Source organism: Syngnathus typhle, linkage group LG14 (assembly GCF_033458585.1).
Source record: "Syngnathus typhle isolate RoL2023-S1 ecotype Sweden linkage group LG14, RoL_Styp_1.0, whole genome shotgun sequence".
Lineage (NCBI taxonomy): Eukaryota > Metazoa > Chordata > Actinopteri > Syngnathiformes > Syngnathidae > Syngnathus > Syngnathus typhle.
In genome coordinates, this window is record NC_083751.1 from 5810816 (window position 1) to 5835538 (window position 24723).

The 24723-nt window shown below is 43.2% G+C and overlaps 1 protein-coding gene across 1 annotated transcript in view; it reads right to left on the bottom strand.

Moving 5' to 3' along the window:
• The window catches only part of faf1 (Fas (TNFRSF6) associated factor 1), a 35681-nt gene extending 11370 nt beyond the window's left edge, over positions 1–24311 (bottom strand). Inside the window, exons 1-13 of the mRNA XM_061296740.1 lie at positions 24028–24311; positions 23341–23409; positions 22370–22416; positions 20898–21163; positions 20726–20817; positions 20126–20217; positions 15600–15705; positions 11522–11608; positions 5691–5786; positions 5418–5541; positions 5263–5326; positions 5099–5180; positions 1312–1466 (exon numbers count right to left, since the gene is read on the bottom strand). Of these exons, the coding sequence (XP_061152724.1) occupies positions 1312–1466; positions 5099–5180; positions 5263–5326; positions 5418–5541; positions 5691–5786; positions 11522–11608; positions 15600–15705; positions 20126–20217; positions 20726–20817; positions 20898–21163; positions 22370–22416; positions 23341–23409; positions 24028–24087 (1340 nt within the window). The 5' untranslated portion in view covers positions 24088–24311. The remainder of the gene's footprint in view (positions 1–1311; positions 1467–5098; positions 5181–5262; positions 5327–5417; positions 5542–5690; positions 5787–11521; positions 11609–15599; positions 15706–20125; positions 20218–20725; positions 20818–20897; positions 21164–22369; positions 22417–23340; positions 23410–24027) is intronic.
• Positions 24312–24723: the final 412 nt, after the last annotated feature.

Here is a 24723-nt window from a genome sequence, read left to right on the forward strand (position 1 = left end):
AATGTCTCATTGCATTTCTTGCCATCAACTTGATGACGGATCATTTGAGGAGACGGGTCATGTGCTTCGCTGAGCACTTGATGGCTCATACCAAGCAGGAAATATTTCTGACATGGAATTGGTATGAGAACTGGACGCTCTGACAGAGAGTTTATTCCTCGTCTAGACAAGTTATGCTTTCGGGTAGAGGGATGTCAAGAGGGGAAGTGGAGCAAGAGGAAGATGGATTGTCTTTATGAAGTTCTCGCAACAATTATCCTGCCATCCGATGGGCGAAACTACACTTGTACAATTTTTCCGGAAATGGCGCAAGTGGCATTCCAGTATCGGCAGGTTTGTCACACGCGTAAAAAACGAACGCCAGTCACTCCGGATCAAGCCGGGAGCGTGAGAATGGCGAGAAGGCGTGTTTGTGAGCGTGCATTTGTGCAAGCATGCGTTAGCGGCGAAGCTGTGACTAGCTGTGTGCCATGAAAAGCTCCAGATGTTGCCTGCCTTTAATGTGTAATAAAAAGACTCAGCTGGGGCAAAAAGCAAAAGAGGCCAATGGAAGAGAAAAGAGAGTGGAATGAAGGAAGGAGGGCATTTCCTTAAAAGAAATAATGGAGGGATGAGGTCAGGGTGCGAGTCTTTCTTAAACGGTTCCTACCAGAGGGCAGGCTTAACTCGAGGGGGTTCTCGGGAGTGGGGAAAACACTTGGCTAGTGGGACATTCAAAATGAAAATTAGGAAAGAGGGAAACATGAGGAATAGTGGGGGGGAATAATGCAGGTCCACCTGCCGCCGTGTTCTAATTGGAAATAAGTGGAATTACTTATTCTAGGTTTAAACTGTCAGCGTAATAAAATATTTGTTTAGCTATTTTTAAGTGGCATCTAGCCATTTTTAGCAGCAGAAACTCAGTATTTTTTTTTTCTATAATCAATTTGAAAAATATGTTTTTGTTTTTTACATTTAATACACTTAAGATTTGCTGTCTTCTGAAAATGACATCATCGCAGTTGTGCTGAGGATCTGCTAACAACCTATCACGGTTCAGCTTGTGAATGTCACATGACCCAAAATATAAACAATTATATATATATATATATATATATATATATATATATATATATATATATACATACATATACATATACATAAATAAAAGGCGTATATATAAATATAAAAATACAAGAACTATGATCTTCATGATACAAAGAAGGCAAACAATTCCATATTCATTATCTAGCCACTCCTGATCATCACCCAGCGGCAGTGCCTGACCAAGATGCGAAAAAAATCCCGCCGCCACCGAGGTGACGTTGCTACCTGGCTTTGTTGGCTTCTTTAGTGACGTCCCAGGCCCATGTGATGAAGTTCTGGCTCAGGTAGGAGACGATGGAGTCGGCACACATCATTTGGGAACAGAAGACATTGCTGAGGACACTGTCGTCGTTGTGGAGGTAGATGGCCAGCATCTTTCTCTGCAAAGGAGACCATTTGTTAAAGATCCTTTCCCCGTTTGAGTATTATCAATTGATCAGTGGTAAAATCTAACCAAAGATTGGCCAGCGGGTGAAGAAACTGCCTGACTTGGAAAAGGCCACCACTGGCAAATAGTACACGCAATCAAGTGGAGAGTGGTGTAAATAAAAGCTCTCTCAGAGGCATCAAAGATATGGAGAAAACAAAACAGACAGATCGCTTTATTTTACACCAAATGCCAACAGACTGCGCTCAGGTTAGTCGCGGCAGGGGCAGACAATATTGACGAAGCTCCAAATCCAAAGATATTGACACCACGCTATAAGCCCGCCATTCTCCCCGCTGACTATCTAATTAAAAAACAAACACAGCCACAAGTACAATAAGGTTCTAAAGGACAATGTTGGAAATAATGCGCTCAAAATTACATGTCAGTTCTCTTGCAATGAAAAGAACAAATAAAAAAAAAATAAAAGTCTCGCTTCAGTTTTGGTGACAGGGAGAGTCAGAAGGTCCTTTTCTCAGGAGTAGTCATCTAGGCTGCGCAAAAAAAAAAAAAAGAAATCTACACAGGGTGTTAAATGTGAGGGAGAGTGAAAGCCCAAGTTGTGCTATATTGTGGCCTCTGTCGAATAGGAATGGGCGAGCACTGCTGTGTTTGCTCAACGATTAGAGCTTTAGAATAATCTCCAGGGCTCCTAGAGAGAAGGGGCCGGGGACTCATTCATCGGGCCGATTCAACGGTCTGAAAAGATTAAACACTCATGCTGAGAAGACAAGCAAACTCAGTCTTGAGTGAGGAATGAGTGAGAGAGGAGGGTGGACTTTTACAACTTGAAGGGGGAAAAGAAAAAACAAAACCAAACAAAAAAAAAACAACAACCCGATACATGCTCAAACGCTGTCATCCCAACACATGCTCGAAACCAAAGCGTGTTGGTTGCGCCCATCGGCGAGGTACTTGTACATGCGTGCTCAATTAGCGCAAGTGCAAAGACTAATCAAAGTGGTTATTTGGGCCAACTGAACTCCTTCATCTTGGTTAAACTGTCCGTAGGTCCTCTGTTCTCCTGCCGCTTTCAAGTTGGCTCTTTTGTATTGCCTGTCTTAGCGGGGAGGAGCAAATCCCCGTTCAGCTAAATTACTAGGTCCAACCTGAGTTAGACAGTGACCCCATCGCCTTTCTTCACACCTGCTCACCTAAATCTGAGCCTGCTTTGTGTGTGCATGAGTGTGTGCGCATGTTGTCAGCAGTGTCCGTCTGTCCGTCCATGCATCCATCAAAATTTCATTTTTAACAACCCACCACTAAATTGACATATTCCAACTACGAATGGGAAACGACTGAACCAAATAGATTAAAAAATAAATAAATAAATAACTAAATGTTATATAAGAGAAAAAGGTGAACAATTGAGACTTTTCCCCACACTTGAATAGCAATCTTCGAAATTAAACTATAAATATCATTAAATAAACGTGAAGCCTTGTGACCTTCTGACCTGGAAAGTGGAAATTAAATCAATATTACAACTGTTGGACAAGCTATGACATGGCCACCAATTACTGACAAATAATGTGGGGACGGACGGTGATAACAGGTGGCCGTTCCATATCTAACAGCACAGGCTGCCTTGGATTATCTTGCTAATACCACTGACACTTGCCAGACACTAAAATACATATATGTAGAAATAAATCAGAATCTCCCATGTGGCAAGATCAGCAGCTTTTTTTAATTATTATTTTAAAAGTGGATGGTGTATAAATGGCAACAGATAAGAATCAGGTGTTGGGAATATATTTAGGGGTATTTAATCACTTTTTTTGAAGCAACCACCCAGCACTTGATGAGGGGAGTAAAATGGAGAAGCAGAGGAAAGAGCAGGTAGTGATTGCAATACAGATGGCAGGCAGCTCAGTGTGGAAAAGCAAACACTTGAAAATGAAGAGCTCAAATGACTGATCTAATGACCTTGCGGACACTGTGGGAAAACACTTTTGAGATCAATGAGCAGCCACACAGGCGGTTTGCTCATAACAGCTTAACGTCGTACAAACGGAAACATGGTCCACTTTTAATCTCCAAATCTCTGCGACTTTACTCATCTTACTGGTTTTGGATTTCATGCTTGTATAATTGACGTGGCTTCTTTAAAACCTCTTTGCGCCTAATCAAAATGCAGCTAGTGTGATCGTTATTTATTATCCGCTGTCCCGTGACTCCTTCGAGTTCACCTATCGCGTCAAGACAGAGTAGCTTGTAATTCCGAGCTCTTCATTTTATCCGAGCTTCAAAATGCCAGATGCCATCTTGGTTGTGCTCTTTCCTCTTGACTCTGAAGGGGCTATTGGCGGTTTCTAAAGCGGATACTTGGCAGGGGTAAATCCCCGAACTCCCCACTCTAGCGAGCTATGAATTTTGATGTGTCTTTGTGTGTGGCAGACAGCAGAGGAGTGGCCGGCAGAGGAGAGAGGGGTTAGAGTGATTAACCGCTGCGTTGATGTGGATTTAGCCGGGATCGTGGTTAGTGATGGGTGGCCTATCTCTCTGTTCGTTCCGACTAACCGCTGATCCCCAAGAGGGCTCGGCTCAGCTCAACTCGCCTCGGCGGCCCAAAGCATTTTCATTAAGGGCGGATTGAGTGCATCTCAACAGCCATTCGCCTCTGTCTTCAGAAACACTTCATCAAATGTAGTGTTTTGCTTAGTGATTAGCTTACACAGGCTTTGACAGAGAGCCACTGATTCATCTGTTTATAGATTCATTATGCCGTTCCACTTCAGTTCAATATGGCCTTAATGGAGGAGGTGGAGGCAAAGACTTTGGGTTGGTCAGACGGATGGCTAAAGTTTCGATGCAATCATCCGCATATGGAAGCAAAGTGCCAAACAAAGAGTTTTGTGGCCTGGCGTCTCGGATGGTTGCGACAAAACAGGACAAACAAAGAGCAGCTCAAAAAGCTTCTGTTTTCTTCCACAATTCTTTGTGCATATCCATTTTCGCTAAAGCCCGCAGCACAGTTGGCAGGCTAAATCAAGATTTCCCCGGACTAAAACAAAACAAAAAAACAACAGTGAAAATGGCCTCCCCCCCGTGTGGTGCTGAGTGGAGCACAGAAAGGGTGAACACCAGGGAGAAGGCGGCCATATTGCACCGGCTTAGGAGGTGGGATCAGCTAAGATTTTTTTCCCCCCACCATCTCAATCCTCCACTGTCACCATATTTACTTGTGTCCTCTGACTGATTCCTGCATGTCTAATTTTCTCGATCTGCCCATCTCAGATTTGTGTTCGCTCGCTGTGTGCCGGGTGATCTGAACTCCCCTAACATCTTGCTGTGTCCTCACCGTCTAATGAGAGTGTAATCCACACAAGCTGTCAGTTGATACGTGCTTCCTTAAAAGGACAAAAGGCGAAAAACACCAGGGTGGGGGGGGGGGGGGGGGCTTGTATCTATAAATAAACCTCTGCAGCCAGGGTGAACATTTGATGGCTTTGGGGAATAATTGTAATCAACTATTCCTATCAATTTTGCAAGTTGGCCAGATTGTGTGACTTTGCTCTACTATCATGTTGTTAATATAATTACTGTGCTGTATTGCAAATGTCCAAATATTGACTGACTTACTTCTCTGGCTTTTCCATAGAAGGACTCTTGAGACGCTGCCTCCAAAGACCCAATGAAGAACACTGGGTGGTTTTCTCCATACCTGCAGGATATAAAAGAGTACATATTGTTACATGCTAACAGACTGCAGCTTTTGGGTTCATAAGGCAAATTCCTGAGCTCACCTTGAAGAAAATTCAGCAGTAAAGTGCAGTAAGGCATCAGCTTCATTCTCACTATTCTCGGGCACTGCACAGGCAAAGTATGCATGGTCAGCGTTTCGATGTGCTAGCGAGGCTTCGGCATGAGAGAATGTGTGACGACGGCCCACTGTACATACTCATAGGCGTTTTCCGACAGGTGGAGGTGCCCGCTCCAAACATCTCCGAATCATCCACACCAAACTCTGTCGCGTACTCAAAATCATCCCCCTCGCTGTCGCTGATCATGTGGACATCTGCGCACTGTGAAATGGAAATGACTCTTTTTTTTTTTTACAAATGTCAGTAACAGACGCATCTCTTTCCCATGTTTTTTTTTTTAGTTTGTCTATAAACACACAATACAAAGGAGGAGAGTCATGCAAAGCAATTGTGTGTGTAAATCTAAATACCTCTTCTGTTGGTTCCTGGGCGTTGGCTGGTGAGGACCTTCGGCAAACAGTGAGATGATGGCAGGGATAGTTGATCCCAGAGGCAGCTAGCGTTATCTAAGACAGGGAATAAAAAAAGGACATTCAGAAAATTCAGACTAGAACTGGCACAGGCAACATCTGGCTGAAGTAAAAAAAAAAAAAAAAACTTTTACTGCAAAGTGGAGGGAAGAGGTGGATTTGGACAGACAATTATTTCCCAAACTTATAGTTAGTGCTCATAATGTCATCCAAACTTCAGTTATAGTATATATATTTTTAGTTGATTAAATAGTAATAATGAATGCTGGTAATTTTGTTTGGCCCAATTTAATATACCAAATAGCAGCTTTTGAAACAGGCCAATTTAGTATTTTATATGAATACATTAAAATTTATATAGAACACAAGTTGAAGTTTGCATGTTGGTGTGGCCTTTAAAAACTATTCTAATTCCTCAAATGGGACCTTTGGAAAATGAACTGCCCGCTTTTTTCTTCGACCATATGTATTTATTAATATGCTAAGTAATAATAAAAAAGAAAAAAAAAATTAAATGACTTTCACACTGAAAACGACAGACTAATGAGCTGTCAAATCCAAAGTCAGTCCTGAAAATGTCAGAATGCAGTAGGGACTCATTACAAACGCTATCTGCAGGCTTAGGCCCGCGGGGACATTGACAATATAAGCTGAACAAAGCAGAGTGAAACCAAAGACACCTGCCTTTTAAAAAGCGATACGATCGGAGATTAATTGCCATCATATAACAATGTGAGGACATAACAGAAAGAAAAAAAAATCGGAGTCAATATTTCCTCAACAAGATAACATCTTAATTGCCGTCCACAAAAGCCATCAAAGGCATGACTGGCAGTAGTATCTTGCCATCTCCGGCGACGTGAATGATAGCATTGTCCGAACGATACAACACTATATTCACTGACGTAGTAATTGTGAAAGAGAAAGTGAATGCAGAAGACTCCTTTTCTGGGAGAGTGAACTTCTAAAAAAAAAAAACAGGACTGAGTCAGGGCACGCAGGCTGGGATGGGAGGGGCGGCGTTGTTCGTCCCCTGCAGAGGTGCTCTGATCTGTTCGGACACACAAAGAGCAGCTGGACGTGGTTGAATCAGGACACGATTACATGCAACGCCAATTGAGTCTGAAAAGGCCTGCGCAGACCGCAGGGAGTTGTGTGTCCTTAAAAAAAAAAAGAGTGATTCTTCATGCAGGTCTACACTTCTATGGCGGAAAAGAACACAGTGACCGCTCGACCGTGTCAGCTACATTAAAACGTTTGGTGGTTAAGAAACGTATGTTGATACAATTCGAATGTCCACGACACCATCTGCAGACAATTCTCACACAAAAAGTTTGTAGTCCCCCAAAATTAGTCAAAAGAGAGCTGAGGGCTGTTTAAAAACAAAATGAGGCATGTTAGAAATAAATTGGGAATTTCCGCTTCCACGTCAAAAAAAGTATTCAATTAAATAGGGCTGCAACTAACGATTATTTAAATTAATTGACAATTATTTGGTCAATTAAATCGATAAATTAGATACAAAAAAGTTGTAATTTTTAAAAACATAACATTATTTCAATTGTTCCAAAAAATGCACAAACGAGAATTAATAATGATTCGGTTACTGATTTGGTTCGTAACATGCCAGAAAATTGGCAAAATTAATGACACAAAAATAATCGGTCCCGTTTCATGGAGCACTACATTAATTGGATCGTATTCACTATGGAGAATCTGAAATTCCAAGCATATGGACAAAGTTCAATTAAAAAAGGTATGTTGACTGTTCAACAATTATCAAAAAAAAAACTCCCATCGACTTGACTGTTGTGTAGTAGTAGATTGCGTTTCTTGCGTATTACCAATTTGTATCGGGTGTACTTGAGTGTAAGTGTCACACCCCAGGAACACCAACGAAGAACACTTAACTGGATTGGCTCATATTTACTCTTGTAACTCAACTCCACTTCAGTTAGCACTCTGGGCCAGGCATTGAATAAACGTACAATTCATATTTCTCAAAGCCAAGCGTGATGGAAAAGGGGACACAACGAATGGGGCCACGAGTCGGATTTGAGAGGTGAACTACAAGTGGGTGGAAAGAGATGTCGTAGGTGTTGAGATAGACAAACACATCAAGGGTGTGGGTCTTAAGGACTATGGCGACTATTCTGCCAAGTTTCCCCCATCGAGTGGCAATCAAACGTGAGAATCTTAACAGCGGCCGTCGAGAGGGGATCTCCATAAACCCTTTGCCCATACTGCTCACAATGAGGGGCTTTGGTCTGAGGGCCTCATAAGTGTATAAATAAAGTTGATCACTTCCCCTGTCAAAAACAGCCTGCGGGCTTTTGGGACTGAGAAGGATGCGAGGAGGAGAAAAAAAAAATTGGGAGTGGAGACTGGAGAGCCTCTCAATCCTCTTCCTGGCTTTGACCCCATGGCTTCTCCCCGATGTTGAGGTACACAAGTGCAGCTTGAAGGCTCAGTGGTGAAATGTGGAAACAAGGCTGAAGCACCGCAGGGCATGAGAGGATGGGGTGACGAGGTTAACTCCTCCCCATAGCCACCCCGCAAATTGGCCTCTCCCACATCTTCTCACAAAAGGACCTGGCTCCTCTTTTTTGGATTCTTTTAATTAACACTTGCATTGAGGGTCCGAGCATTCAGTGGCCGATACAGGAAAAGAATGTCGCCCCCAACTCCCTCCCCTCCCGCCACTACTCTGTTACCTCGCACTCTTTTCCCCTTCTCTACCTTCATTCTTTCCGTGTTTAATTTTTTTTTTCTTGTGTACACAATGTTTGGATTAGAGAGCATGGAAGTTGTGAGATAATGAAGGCTGACAACTGTGCGGATGGCAAACCTTATTCTGCTATTTCTTTGACGGGATGAATAAAGGACAGAGGCAAGCGTGACAAAATGTCTCAAGTGGATGAAACTGATGAGATTCGCTTCCCAAGATGCATCCTAAACTGTGACCTTACATCCACTACTAACATTATTTACGACTACAAAAAAATATACACGAGCAGGCCTGTTATGATGAAGAAAAATGGAAACTGCAACAGACGGAACACGAAGCTGAATGTCACCTGAAAGCAGACAATCGAACGAGAGCGGGGTCTCCTGAGCTTACGGCGCAGCTGTGTTGTTATGGAAACCAAAGCCCCCCCCCCACCCCTTCATCACCTCCAAACAATAAAACTATGATTTCATAGGCCACTGTCAGGTAGAGAAGGATTCCATTAATGCCGGCTGGGAAATGGAGAGGCGGCTGGCCTACAAGGCGAGGCATCTCCCGGGCTCTGCAGCATTAATACATTAGCAAACACCATGAAACACTACATAAATGTCAGCAATTACAGGCCTGCAGGATGGAGAGGGGGGTTGAGGGCTTGAGAGGATGAGGGGATGTAATAAAAGAATCCTGCCAATCACTCCTACAGGTAGAGAGAAAGCACTGCCAATCATATTGACTCATGAGGCCCGCATAAAAAGGTAAGTGAAGCCGAAAAGCGCATACAATAACACTGAATAAACTCTTGTGATACATGAGTATTATCCATCCTGATCTAATTTCAAGGACCTTGAATAACTTGGAGAACAATAAACAATGAAACACACTGAGTAGTACCAAGGTGACGCAACACTTATCAAAGTGAGTTTCTCCGAAATGTGAGAATTTCTTTCGGACAAACAAGTTTCGACACTTAACAATACATGACACAATTACGGGCACAATAGCGTGACTCCAAGGCCTCTTTCGTTCGCAAGAAGCACAAAACTCAGTTAATCTTCCAATGAACCAAGCAGTATTGAAATGACTGATTTGACAAAGGCAACTGCACTGCTGCTGGATGCGCTTAAAAAAAAATGGTACACTACAATTTAGGTTTCAACATTGCAAAGCGAAAATGTGCCCAAAAGAAAGGAAGAAAGAAAGAAAGAAGGGGGGAAAGAAAAAGAAAAATGAAGGAAAAAATAAAATGGGGAAAAAAGAAGGAAATAAAGGGAGTGAAAGAATGAAAAAAAAAAAGAAAAACGAAAGAAAGTTAATATATATAAACCGTCAGGAAGACTTGTGGAACTTTCACGCACACCGTTTGGCTTTTAATTAATCAACAAATAATTACCTAATTAATTAATTAAAACAAAGCACGCCTCATCTGTTAGTCAAAAATGGAGGATTTGTAAATAAACGCATGATAGTTGGGACTGTTAAAACACTGTTTGTACAATTACAGGTTTTATAAGTGCGTACAAATTTGAGTGCGGAGTAAATGAAGTGACTTTATTTCCTAAGCATATATTCTAAATTTCGAAGAAGACAACCAGACTCTCGAAAGTCTATTATATAAAACTTTCGACTTTCCCCCTGTTCTTGTCCGTTGATGTTACAGACACGTATCTGCTGTACAGATGGACCGGAGTTTGATTTTCAAGCCTAGACACAGTGAGTAATACGAATAATTGCAAAAACAAATACAGACCGATGTCGATTCAAGCAGACAAACACAGTAATATAACACAATTAAAGAGAAGGAAATCAACTTAAGCGGTAATCGATTCCAACGACGGCCAAGTGGTGTGTGGAACGAAACGTAATCTCGGGCCTCTGGGCTGCCATGTTTATTGGTCCAAACCCCGGGAGATGAGACTGGGCTAATGAGCTAGACACTAACACTGGCTTGCCTACCCACCTGCTTGGCCAGCCAAGTCCCAGGCTTTCTCTGTTAATACCGTCAGACGTTTCAATAAGGGGGCTGAGGCTGAGGCAGAGGCCATTATTACACTTCTGTCTCTCTGGCTTTTTAATATCGCCTCATCCAGGTGGTGAACAGGCCCGAAACGTCTCGATAGGTCATATCAAAATAACCACCAATGGGGAACTACTGTTGAGGACTATATAAAATTTAAACAAAAAAAAAATTGTGATTGTCTCAAAGGGTTATGCAACAACATCTTAAGTTAAGGCTATCATATTTTTCTCCGGGACTGTTTCTTTTTTAAATAAAATTCTGATAAGCCACAATTCAAAAGGAATGTCTGACTTTTGTTGGTTAATTTTATTATTTTTTGCAAAAATACGGGGCTCATCAAAATAGTAATATTTTTTAAGAAACACATCTAAACTGAAACTGTAATTAAGTTGCCTTCGTGAACGCAGCTTAAAAAAAAAAAAAAATAGAAGCCAATACGATTTCTTCAGACAAAACCACAATTGCATAGATCTAAAAGGAAAACGTTAGCTTAGGGGTGAACCTAAGAATATGTGCGCAGCGGCTTCACAGTGTAGCACGATAAAGCGTCCCTTACAATTAGCATGGGAACACATACGCTGTCAAAGCCAAGCTGAGACAAAAGGGGTCAGAGGTTCCTCCAGGTTCTACTTGTGATCGGCTTGACTGTGCCGAGGATGAATGGCCGGGACGAGCGACCTCGGGATGAGTGAGGTCAGTGGGACTCAATGATGTGAGCTATAATGTCCACAGAAAGAGGGCGCGGGATGGGAGTGGACTTTGACATCTTAATTTGCTTCTGACAGATGGCTTTGGCACGGCGCGGTTCCGATGCATTTCCAAATGCCCTTGGACTGCAATCTTAACGGTACTTAAGTGTTGGAATCAAGCACGAGAGATCGTCAATCTCTGACCGCATGAAGCCATTGGCAGGTAAACACAACACAAAGCGACAAGTGGCTCAACCCAACGCTATAAATAGCGCAAGGTCAAACTATTACACCAATCAATGTGATGTCCAAAAAGTCAATTTCAGGGGGTTCTTACAGAGTCGTCAGATGCTGATGCTGGCCATCCTTCCCACTGTTGATGCCGTACTGGGATGTTGGTTAGGTCTGACACGTTCCTCTTCACCTGTAATCATAAGGAACATTAGAAATCGACGTGGTTTTAGCAATGGCGAAATCTGCAATATGTTTTTTTTTTTTTTAAATAAACAAAGTGAATCAGATTACAAAAGAAGACAGAGGCTGAAGAAGAGCCACACCAAGACAAAAAAACATGGGGGCAGTGTTTTTAACATTCCTCAGATGCCATAGCTTATGCCCAGGATCAACAGCCCCCCGTTCTGAAATGAACAGTATTTCTCTTCCTCCATTCACGCGCGGCTGATGCTGTATCTGCGTCGATTAATAACATTCCTTGCTTTTAAACAGTTTGCAGCCGGCAGCGCCTGGCCCAAAGGGTGCCGCCGCTGTACCGTCCAGCGGCACTGTTGCTTTAAAGGCCTAACGCCAGCCTGATGTGCGCCGGCCGAAAGGTGATCAAAGCCCACCGGTGTCTGAGCGCTGGCGGACGTGGATTCGACTGCATTTGTTTAGCGAGATCCACAGTTTTCGGGGCCCGCGGGGCTGGACACCGATGCTGAGAAAACGGCCCATTGTAAGGCAAAGCCCACGGGTCAAATCCCGTCTTTGTAAAAAGTACTGAGGAGTGATGGATCCCCCGAGCGTACGAAAGGGGCTGCTTGCTCAGGCAGGTGGAAACTGCTACAAATACTGAAATACTGGACTGAAGACTACAAAAGACATATTTGTCCGAAGACAGGCGCTCACGCTAATATTGCGGCTAATTGAGTTTGCATCAGGCTAGGAACCACAGTGAATTACAGCGGGCCCCGAAAAAAAAAAAATGAGTGGCACAAGGCACCCTTTGTCCATCAGTTGTGAAGCCGTCACCATACCGAGCGAGCCGAGCTCCGAGCCGACCCTTCATGATGAGAAGTCATAGCCAGGATGGAGGGCTCGGGGTCAGAGCGGGTGGCCAGTGTTATTACAGAGTGTAATATCTATGTTTGACCAGCCGCACTACAGGGATTTGCCTGACCGCCTAGCCACTCGATGAGAAGAGGGCTAAAGGGAGGAAAGGAGAGGCATAAACACTAGTAATGAAGAGACTGCTGTCAGAGGTTAAAGCAGCTGGAGAGAAACAACAAACTAATGCCCACCGCGAAGAGAGTGAAGATGAGAGGTGGGGACTGAGGAAGAGTGGAGACAGAAATTGAACGTGGAGGACAAGCTGCTCCCTTTGTGGAAGGAAAACACGGCGTCACATGATTCGCACCTAAGAGCGGAATTACACGTGGCAACCTTATAAAACATAAATATGTTGTACTTGTAACATCTCCAAGTATTTAAATGTACGTTGCGGTACTTTACTGAGATTTAAGGACAGCATTGAGCCTGACCAATACAATATAGCGGCAATACTGTCTAATGCTGCCCCCTGTCTTCCATAAAAATAATCTAAATAGTGATGACTGATATTTTTTTTTCTTGGTGACAAATAAGGTTAAATATTGTGACAAAAGTTACCAAGAAAGAAATTCCTCGTTATTTTTGGGAGCTAGACAAGATGCATTTATTGAAGGATAGCTCATGACTCTAAAAAAGTGCTAAAGGTAGTGGTGTTAGGAAAAAGCCACCGGGAACACTGGCCTGCCCTGGTGCTGAGCGACAAGGCAACGCTTCTCACAGCAAAATTAATGATCCGATGATTGTAAATGCCAATTGCCTGTAATCCCCGCCTGGAAGCCAATCAAAGAGTTTCCATTAAACAGTCACAAGCTTTTTCCCTCGTGCCTCCCTTTCTTCATCTCCCCAAGGCACCAGATGTCTTTCATTCCTTTATTTTAGCCACCCTTCCTTTTCTCAACACGGCGGCCTTGTCATCTTTTGGTCCCTATATGACGCCCAGCTGCGAAACACGGATGGGCCCCGGGCCCAACCCCCGGGGGGGCAGCGTCGGCGGGAAATCCCCAGGACAACGGGTCTGGTCACGGACAACTCGGAGCTCGGCAGCCATCTCTATTCTCCCCGCAACTTCCCTGGCAAACATTTGCTCTACAGCTTAGCTCACATGCTAGCCAGCTACTTACCCCCACACTCTTGTCTAGTAATGCCAATCAGAGTGTACCCAGTCCTGTGCTCTGGACCCGGAGAAGAAAGAAGTTAGAGACGGGACACTGGGATACACATGGAGAATGAAGGCGCAGAAAAGGAGGGGCAAGGGTAGATCCCAAAGAGCCACAAGGCAAAGCCAGAGCCTTTTGCAAAGACAAATAAGAAGACAGGACTGCGCCTATTGATATGCACAAGCAAGACCATCAGCTAGTTTTCAGCGGGACAAAAGAGTGTGCAGCCAGAGAAGGGCGCTCTGTAGTGGAGTCCATATGTCTGTGACTAGACACAGTATGAACAGAAAAGGGGAGCCAGGCGGCTTGAATATGGTGTTACTTCTTTGTTGCATTCTCAAGTTCTAGTAGTAGCACAAATACACTTGGCTATCCTGCATGGCGGAGTCACTGATGGATGGTGCAGCAGGTTTACTCGGCTGACTTATGTGCAGGCAGAGCAGCGAATGTGTTTGTGTTCATCTCCGTCAGCGCACGGTGATTGACTGGTGACCCAGTAGTGGTTGAAATGTAAACTGACTTCTGCGCAAAGTCAGCAGGGACAAACTCCGGTGCCTGGCAACCCGGACATAGAAAATGGATTGATGGATGCTGCATTTGATCACATTCAGTTAATTAATCAATCAATCAAAAATGGCAATAATTGAAGAGACTCTTCTTTTTTTTTTATTTGTTGAAAAATTATTTTTGAGGATAGATTATGCACGACCTCAGAGCTACATTCAGAGCAAACGAAATTAATTTTGCCCTACTTGAGTTATGAAGAAATGAATCAACAACTATTTGCTTTTTTTTAAACCAAGCTTACCTAAGCATTTCAATTTCATTAACCACCCGTCTTCTATAGGAATTTCCAATTTAATTCACACCATGACGCAATTTCATTTGTGTATTGATAACTTGCAGAAGGACCTTGTCAATAACTACCTACGTAGTGTGACAACATTATTAATCATCACAGTTAAAAAAAAAAAAAAAGACCTCATGCTAAAGAGTAAATATGTAGAAGGGCATGGTCAACACGGGGTGAGCAGAATCCAAATCTATTCAGGTTAAAGTTCTGGGCCTCATTTTCTCTCCAGGGGTCCCCCGAGATGCCTAAAGACAAGCATGCGTAAGGAAAAGACCACAACATGGAGGCCCGTTAAAGCCCACATTGTCCTTTGGCGGCTCCCTACGGCCTCTTACGGCACCCCCGCTATGCCGACAGTCCTTAGCCTACTTTCTGGAACCGTGCTTTTCCTCCTCCCACACCTCGGGGAACCCTCCCCAGTGTTTGTAATCCCAGTAGAAACACTTAAGGTTCACAGTGGGTGCTCATCAAAAACCATCTGGCTGAGAAGAAGAGAAGAAGATGAGAAAGGAATGGGACAGCGCAAATAGGGAGAGAGGCAGGAAATCAGGGGAAGTTCGGATGCTGGTTTTCCTAATCTGGTCAATTACCACCATTAGAAAAACCCTGCTCGCCGCTTGATTATTATCAGTATGATCTTCACACTCATGGAGGCAGCAGTGAGCAAGTGCTAACGTCCCATTGCGGCTAGGGAAGGAATAATTAGTTTTAAAATTTAAAAAAAAAAAAAAAAGGGGGGGGGGGTAGAAATAGCATCCTCGTACCAAGTTTAATAACATTTACTTGCAGGCTTAAAAAAAAAACACTTAACGTTCTATCCAAATCAAACAATTCTTCTCAAGTGCTAAGACGAAAAGTCACTTGACTTGGATGGGGGGAGCGGGCCACAGCTGCGAGAGTAATTACCTACTTGGAAACGTGATCATTTCGGATGAATAATGAATGGACGGTTGAGATAGACTAGCAATGTTCAGCAAATGGAACGAAAGCTGCGTGATGGGAAACCAGAGCACGGGAATATTACGTATGCAAGCGTGCATATTTAAAAGGATCTGCGTGTAGCCTTCGTTTGCACTTGCCTCTTGTATGGTTCGAGAGCCCGGAAAGTTGAGGCTGTAGTCCCTCTGGGCCTCACGGTGACTGATGACCAGCAGGAAGTTCTGGTTAAGCGAGTCTGGGAGAGAACTTGACAAAAGAGGGAGACAGAGAGAGAAAGAAATGGTAACAGGAACATGGTGAAGGAAATTCTATGCACATCAAGAGAATGATGCCGAAAAAGTACTGGTATCGGTTTTGAAAAAATTGGTATCGAGCGTCTCTAATACTGATGACAAATCATTTTAAAGAAATACCTTACATACATTTAGATCTGACAAAAAGGTCAACTCGCTGAGTTTTAGTCGATTGTGTGACGTAGGTAAAACGAGGTGGTCAAAGATTAACAAACGTTAAAAGCAACGAGTAAAAGGCAAGCTAAAACACGTTCCTAAGTGATATAGCGCTGCTCTAGGGGGAGCAGGACGCCTCCTCCGGGGGCTTGTCACCTACTTCACAGGTTATGTCTAAACAAGCCTGGCCAGAGCTTCACTCAAACTGCACTGACTCAAAAACAGCTTGAGGTCCTTCCATCAGCTCATTTGATAATAACCCAGCGATAATGAAATGGATGAACCAAGGTCAGCAGCGCCCTCAAAAGATGACTTGAAATCATTTACAAAAAAAAAAAACACAGATGACTGCATGGAGATATTTGGTTCAATTTTCTCAGGAAATGTTTTTTGATGGATTTTAGGACCATATTCCGGTTTATGTAAGAAAGGTTGTCAATGAATTAGCAGCCAAAATGCTAAAGCAGTGCCTGGCGTGAAGGAGGAGGCAATAAGGAATCAACTTTTGGAAGCTTCATTTACAATAAGCTGCGAGGTTAAGTAGCGTTTTGAGCAAACGCCGGGGTCTACGCGGCGGAATATCAATGGGAGGCTTAAGAGCCGAAGCAGACACTTAATCGGGGCTCAAAAACCAAGGAGAGAGGAAGACTTGGGAGAAAGAGAAGGCTGGGGGAATTCATATGTAGCATACACATTAATTATGCAATCACACTCTTAATCTGAGCAGATCTGGACGAGCTTATGCTAACAGAAGCTCAAATTTACAGTAATGACAGCATATTTACACTGACTAAAACTACGGAATCAATATGTAAATGTAATGTTTGTTGTAGCTAACCGGGGAAGATTGGAAATCTGCGGAGTGGGAAGGATGGATGCATATGTAATTGGCTTGCGCAGAAGGACGAGCGAGAGAGAGGGAGAGCAGGGGTAGGGACACATAAATAAGCATCTCGCTAATATCGTGATTATGTTTGGACACAATCCTGAGATACGGCTGGCAGGCAAGAGACAGAGACAAGACAAGAGAGCGAGGGTAAACTGACTGCAAGTGTTACTCTGTCCTTCCAGCAAAAAAGGGAACATCTTATGGAGCCGCCGTGGCAGACTGACGAGCCATTTGGTGTTTGCCGATCAAGATTTAGCTCGCTCGTTGTGTCGACGGTACAAATATAGTGGCTTAAAATATCAAACGTGTAAATGTAAATGTTCACGGTCGTCTCTCGGCTGTTTCTCGCATCGGGTGTGAAACTATATTTTTATTTATTTATATTTTAACTTATTTTATCTTTTAATTTTATTAATATTTTTTATATATATATTGATGATTATGTTGAATTTGATTGAGACCGCTTTTGTTGTCATTACTTTTGAACAATTTAGAGTTCTCAAAAAAAAAAAATCAAAACGTTAAGTTATTTAGCTTTGTTAAAGCTGGCTTGGAGATTTCAGTGCCAGGAAGTTTAGCAGCCTCAGGCCCTTGTTGGAATATACTACATTCTTATGAATAAATCATTTAATTGCAGTGGAAAACCCTGCAAATATATAAGCTTTGACATCAAATTTACACAATAAGCCATTTATTTCAATCGCCCATTCCGAATCCCTGCTGCCTTCATCACAAGGGTTGTAACACGGACGCCTAAGTGTTTGCTTCTGTTTTTTTAAGAGGTCTCCTTTTTTACTGAACACATACACTCCGTGACATTCTCGGTTGACTGACGGCGTCTGGAGGTACCTGACATGGGCCTAAGGGTACCGAGGAGGAAAATGTCATTTAAATTTATAGACAGAGAAGGGAGAAGAGCGGGCTAAACAAATTGCTTTCATTCTGAAGTAAGCTGCCAGTCCCCGTGGCACAGAGCAGACTCGAGACCTTAATAAACTTGCACTGCCAAACACATGCAAGCACACAATGTGGCAAATGCATCCTTCCACGTGCAAACAAAGCATTGGGAGTTTTCAATTAAAAGCTCACCAAACTCAAATACGATTGGTTGGAGGTCAGGTAGACTACGCAAGGTCATCTTACCGCCTCCAATTTTTGCATCCGCAACAAAGCAGGAGTTTGCGAACCCATTCGGGTTCTGTTGCGTTTCGTTCGGCCATCGTATCCCAAAACAGCATGCTCACTCGCGTTCCGACAAACGAGCTGTCCCTCGAAAGCATCAAAACCGGGGATGAGGTGCAATAAAAGCCCACCGACTCCTAATGAAGCATTTTTGCAATTTCAAATTTCTTTGCCGGGTCAAATGAAAATAAACCATTTTTGGCCAAACAGCCTCCAGGTGAGTATGAGCTGAGAATAAACAGAGAGGAAAGCAAAGAGGCGCATTTGAAATATTCATCAGGCCTTCATCATTTATGCAAGAGATGAGCTCCTCCTCGACACCCGCTCTTATTCACCGACATAGCCGCCGCAGAGAGCGCGCCTCAACCGTGCCATGCCAACAGCTTATCATACCGCTAACTAAATAACTAGCGGAGATGAATATGTGCCCACAGAATCTCCCAAAAAGCCTGCAAATATATTTCTAATCAAACAAAAGAAAACTAAGAGGAGTTTACACAGCAGAGTCGTAATGACACCGCGGCGCTGTTTAATCAGCTCGTTTGGTTTTTGGACGTGTGCAAGCGCATGAGCCAAAGTCATTGCGTTGGGAGACGGTTGAATTTTAGTCAACGGAAAAAAGAAAAAGAAATAAATCACGCTACAATTTGGTGGGTACATTGTGGACCTGATTCAGTACAGTCACTGAGTACAGGACAAATATTTGAGCAGATAAAATTGGTTACGATTTTAGAAAACAGCAATCTTTCAGCGAGTGTGCCTTAAATACATACTCGGGCGCTGAATCCTATTGCGTCCACAATGTGCTTATTTACGTTGGCTAGTGAAAAAGTTGAATTGCATATTGTGGCTTATGTATTTGTGCAAAGTCTGCAATCGAAGTATATTACGCTGCCGAGTTGTTCAAGTGATGATGTAAACTTTCGGGTGAGGCGCTCTCCAGTACCAAACACAGATTGGGTGTACTGGATATATCAAATGTGTGAGTCGTTTATTTTTACGGCGAGCCGACAGCTTGTCTAGTCCCGCTGCAGGATACTCCCGCGCCTCTTCGCTTGTGATCAGTCACTTATCCCTCGCGCTGCGTGACAGAAGGCTCATTATAGGAGCACAAATTTATACACAAACACACATGTGGGCGCTCAGAGGGAGGGGTCGGCACCCTCTCCGATTCGACCCCGACTGTCCTGCACCAAAATAGCTTGACGGGATAATGAGCTTGCGACACCTAAAATGATATTGATGACACTTGGAGGAAAAGGCAAAAAGACAGCGGTTAGCAAAGGAGTGAGACGATGACAACCCGGGAGGGGTGCGGGACCACTGTGGCGATGCCGGCCGTCGGCTGCCACTTTACACTTAGCTTTAACGAGCAGTCAAAGCGCTAACTGCGAAATGACGCGGTGGTAGCTGTCAACGCAATGTTGAGCTTTAAGAGAACTTTCTTTTGCTTCTATAGTCAGAATTAGTGGTCAGTTTAGATGTGTGTATCTTCTTTATACAAAAAAGAAAATATTTTTGGATGAAGATAAATATACAAACCAAAACATTTCTACCATAATAAAGCTAATCTAATTAGTATGAGGTAGATATTTTGCATCGGGTGATGTTTACGTGACACTGATGAAAGGACGATTGTGCATTCAGCTGATTGTATTACTTGCTGTGGATTTACAGCAAGGTGCGTGACATTTTCCAGGGAAAGGTTGTTAATGCTGCCGGGGTGTTCAGTGAGATGAATGGGACGGGTGCTGGATTAATGGAACAATCCCGCAAAATCTCAAGTGCCAAAAGCGCTGCTAAAAAATGGGCCGAACTAGTTTACAAAAAAAAAAATGGTGAGATGACAATATAGCGTCAACAGCAAATACATATACATTTATAGACATAGGCTGGAAAAAGAGCAAGCAACAATGTCAGCTGGGAATATACAAAATCTATTATTTACACAAGATATTACAGCAGAAGGCATTCCTTTCAAAATGTCACAAGGAATGAGAGGAAATGGAAATAGACAAGCCATGTTTCGATCTGCAGGCTGGAAGTCGGCACTGGCAGTTACAGACTGCCGCCTGGTGGACTGTCTTTGCTATTACACTGCTGTGTGCTGCAAGGAAGGAGGATTTTAGGAATTGAAGCCACAAACCTGTTTTTGCTGGTGCTGGCGGTAGGGGTAATGTCGGGGGTCAGGACGTAGAGGCTGACGTTCCTTGGCAGGTGTAAACTTCGCAGCACCGTCTGAAGCAAAGAGACAATCTTTTGTGTAGAACAGGTTTGAGCTTGCTACAATACAAAATGGTCTGATTTGTCATAATGGAATTTGAGCCAGCTTGTTAGATGAACACTGGGAGGCAAGGAGTACAGTATACTCAGAAATGGTTATTTATTTATTAAACTAATCATTAAGAAAACAATGAACTGATTGGCAATATTTGTCTTTTTTTTTTTTAAGAGATATTTAATTTGTTTTTCGCCCTTTAATTGTAGTAAGAATGTAAAAAGATTCACTGAAAATGATAGTCTGTCAAAATACTGAGTCATCCTGAGTACAACACCGCAAGAATTTTGAACACTGAACAAATGGGTTCTGGTGAGATTGAGTTTTTGCAAAATGTTTTTGTATGATTTTGCCCACATAAAAACTAATCAAATAAAATTAGAATATAACAATGGAACTTAAATGTAATTATTCTACAAATCATTGCCAAGCCCTAGAAATAATTCTTCATCAAGAGTCTAAACTTACACTATCAGACACGTCGCCACTCTTCCATCCTTTCAGCTGCATTTTGGATACAGGAATTCCGAGCTCTGCCTCAAGAATTCGTTTGATTTCACCTACGGGTCGAACCAAAACAAAAAAATTGCACCAAAGTGATTGACAGACATCGACGTGCAGTCCAAGTGCTGCCGCTCACCGACTGTGCTGCCTTCCTCCAGTACCAGCTCCACGGTGCGTTGCCGGTACTCCACCCGAAAGTTGAGCATCCGAGGCAGACGCTCGATGATGTGCCGGGAGGCAGGTGCGCTGGGGCAAAACGTGGAAGCCAAGGAAGACAACGGCAAAGGGGACGAAGACAAAGAGGACTGCGAAGGAACGGCGCTTTCGCCGACGACGTCGGCTGCTTCGGGTTGGGTGTGAGGTCCGTACATGCTGGCCTGGCTGGCATCACTGGAAAAGTTGCTGTCAAACAGTTTGCAACAAGATGAGATATATAATACCTGACTCCATCGGGTTAACTTCTCTTTATATGTGAATGACAGTATGATTAAAATATCGCCTGATAAAATACATGTTTTCTATGATACTTGTACCAAAATCTGTGTTTTGAATTTAGAGCTGTGCTCTAGTCAAAAAAAATGATTGCCTCAACTCAGACCACCTTTCAAAATGCTTGAGCTACATTTTCTGATGCAAACTGTCAGCTCCTCCCCAACTATCCAACAGAAGAGGATACACGGGAAAGGAAGTGTATTGTGAAACAGGAGTGCTTGTGTAGCCACCAAGTGAACTGGCTCCACTTCAAGTTACTTGAGAATTTGTGAACCGGCTGACGGTTGCCAGCCACTTAAGTAAATGTGTTGCTTGCTGGTCACACTGCCAGTCAGCATCCTTTCACGCCAGTTGAGTCCCTTTTGAAAGCGCAGCAATAATCTCATGGCCCGAGGGCCCGAACCACGCTGCGGCACATGCATACACACACGGGCTGTGAATACGACACAATGCGATACGACAAGAGCGGGTTCAGAGAGGCTTTGTGCGTTGGTGAGTGGCAGCTACCCGTAGATGGTGTGGTGTGAAGGGTACAAAGGAATCTTTTCTGTTCACAAACTATGTGTAATGCCAAGCTCAGATGAATGTCCCCTTGAAAAGTGTATCTTGTAATTAGTGTTTTGTGTCATGTATTGCATTCATTTGTGTTGATAAATATCTTATAGATTTTGAATTTTGAATAAAGAGGTTAAGTTGTTGTCGTGGACACAAAAGAATGATACAAATCCATGTTCCTGATTTTGATCGTTAAAACATGTCACTAAATTGTACGAGAGAAGTTCTAATTCCATCCAGATTTTTTATTTGATGATCACAGTTACAGTTAGAGGCCGTGAAAAGGGGAGAAGCACAACAACAAACCTGCTTAACCCTTTTTCTGAAAGATGCTTTTGTTACCATTGTGTGATAGCCCCATGACCCGTATTCACTTCATGCCACTGATTATTCTTCGGTCCTCACGCGCCCACGCAGTGAGCGACTGTGCAAATATGTCCGGCGGATCTCTCCATGACGTCACAGGTTTCATGCTCAACTTAACAGCCTTTGAGACGACAACAACCGAACGTGCTCAAGTATGTCGTGCACGCCAGATGTTGTTGTGTTCGTGTCGCTTACCCTTGCAAGATGCCATTCTCTTGTGGTATCACCCCATTGATGGCAGCCTGTCATGATGGACGGAAAAAAAATTAGTTTGGGTTAATTCGATCATGTCAGAGGATAGTGTGACATTTTGTGCAATGTAATGTAATAGGGATCATCTGAGTAAACATGACGGATTTAGTCTGCTTCGATGAGCCTTTGTTTGAGGAACAATTGAATCGACGCGTCCCGAACGCACGCTGTAGTCCACCAGGCAACAACAGACAAACTAAAAGCCAGTCAGTGCTGATATCGAGCATCGTCTGCTCCGCTAAGAAACTTTCTTGTGAGTACAATAGCAAAAATACATTCAGCCCCACGCCCACCAAAACATGTTTTTCAAGTGTTCACAAAAAAGTGCAAGTCATCACATTCGCAGGTGCAGCGCGCATGCAAGTTGGACTCTGTGCCGTCACAATGTTGCCCATTTTCAATTCTTGCCAGCATTGGGCGGAGAGCTTCCAAAATGTTTTTTTCCACTACAGCTGCTTTTTATTACCGCCACCGATGAGGTCATGCTATAGGTCGTGAGTATTCATGGAGACTCTACATACTCTTGGAAGAAATGCCATCGTTATTCCCCTCTAGGCCACAAACTAGTCATGACCGAACCAAACGGTGCATCCAAAATCATAATAACCATCTTGTGTGACATCAGCATAATTAGAAGTCGAAAAGATTCATGCTAGTATGTTTGTTTTTCTTTGCCTGTTTTGCAGTCTGAAAGATTTACAACCAGGATTTGCCAATACTAATAATTTGGCGGGTAGCATATCTCCTCACATCAAGTGCCTTTGTCTGAAAACTAAACATGCAGATGATTTCAAAACACCTCAAACGCCTATACGTTTTACCGACTAAAATGATCATTGTACATCATGAACAAAAAGGCTGTGAGTGAAGTAGCGATTGAGTCAAACAGTCAAGCGTACGGATAATGAACTTACCACTAAGTCCCAGTTATTAAGCTCTAACAGGGTGATTGCCTCTGCAATGTTGTCGATTCCAGTGCATGCCTATGAGTAGGGGGGGGCAAAGAAATGAGGGTGATTGTGCATGAGTTAATAGTTCTATTATTCAAAGAATTAAAACAGTGTCACCTTACAGTGAAAAGGCAAAGGCTATCCCATGAGCATTCAACGACAGGCAGGTGGTTTGAATAAATATGACGCTTGGGACATCAATCAAAGTGCAGTTTAACGCGTTGAGACACTTGTGTCAACCCTTGTCTCCCTTCAAAGTGCACTACGAGCTATATTTTGTAAGAACATCTTCATCGTGATGTACGATGAGTGACGGGGGGTAAACAGTTAACAGCTATGAGAGGCAACGTATCTCCACTTTCAGGCCAAATGTTTTTTTTTGCCCAGGTTAGCAAGCAAAAAGAAACATTAAAGTAATTTGGTCCGAGTGCTTAGGCGAGCATAATTGGCTCGAGTGTTGACGAGGGACAGCGAAGGTTCAATGCTAATAACAGCCTTGGGTTAGCAAGCTGTCAGTTGGTTAGCTCAATGTATTAGCCGCAGAAAACAACCATCGCCGGCCCGGGTGAGCCGTCGAAGAAGTCGTTCGGGTCGACGGCACCGCGCACTGACATAAACACACTCCGACATGCGTCGTCCGGGTCAACAAACCTGAAAGTCAGCCAGAATCATCTCCCTGTCCAGGTTGCTATCGCCGCTGACGGAGGCCATGGCGATGACTGGCTAAAAGCAAGGCTTCTTCCACGGGCTCTCGTCACTTTCCCGCAGGGCAGGAGGATACTGATTGTGAATAAAATATTCGACTTAGACGTGATGACCCTTTTGGAGGCGTGCGAAAAGAAATGTTGTGCTTAACTGGGATGGAACTGCTTCAGGCAGTCATTCTACAAAGTAGCGTTAGAGTTCGACACTTTACGGCAGCTGACGTAAAGGACTGACAAATGCTGCAACGTAGTCGAGGACGTGGTAAGAGTTAAGAAATATATTGATGTAAGTTGTTGTTTTTGTGATCAGTGTTCTGAAATTGTTGTTCATTTTTGCCATTTCATTTGGCAAAAAAATGTGTGGTTTAATTCACAATAATATTAAAGAGATAATAACCAAGCCACTGTAACTTCATGCACGTATCACTAGAGGGAGCCCGCGTACATTTGTCTGAGGGCTGTATGATGGTTAGCATATCCACCTCACATTATTTTGGGAATCACTAGCATGTATTATGTAAAAATAATTTAGTTGAGTATGTTTGTGATTTTCCCCCATGATTCGAGTGTGCAATTTTGCCATTTTTCATATTCAAATTGGCAGAGAGTTGTTTCAGAACGACTGAAAGTCAGTACAGGTCAA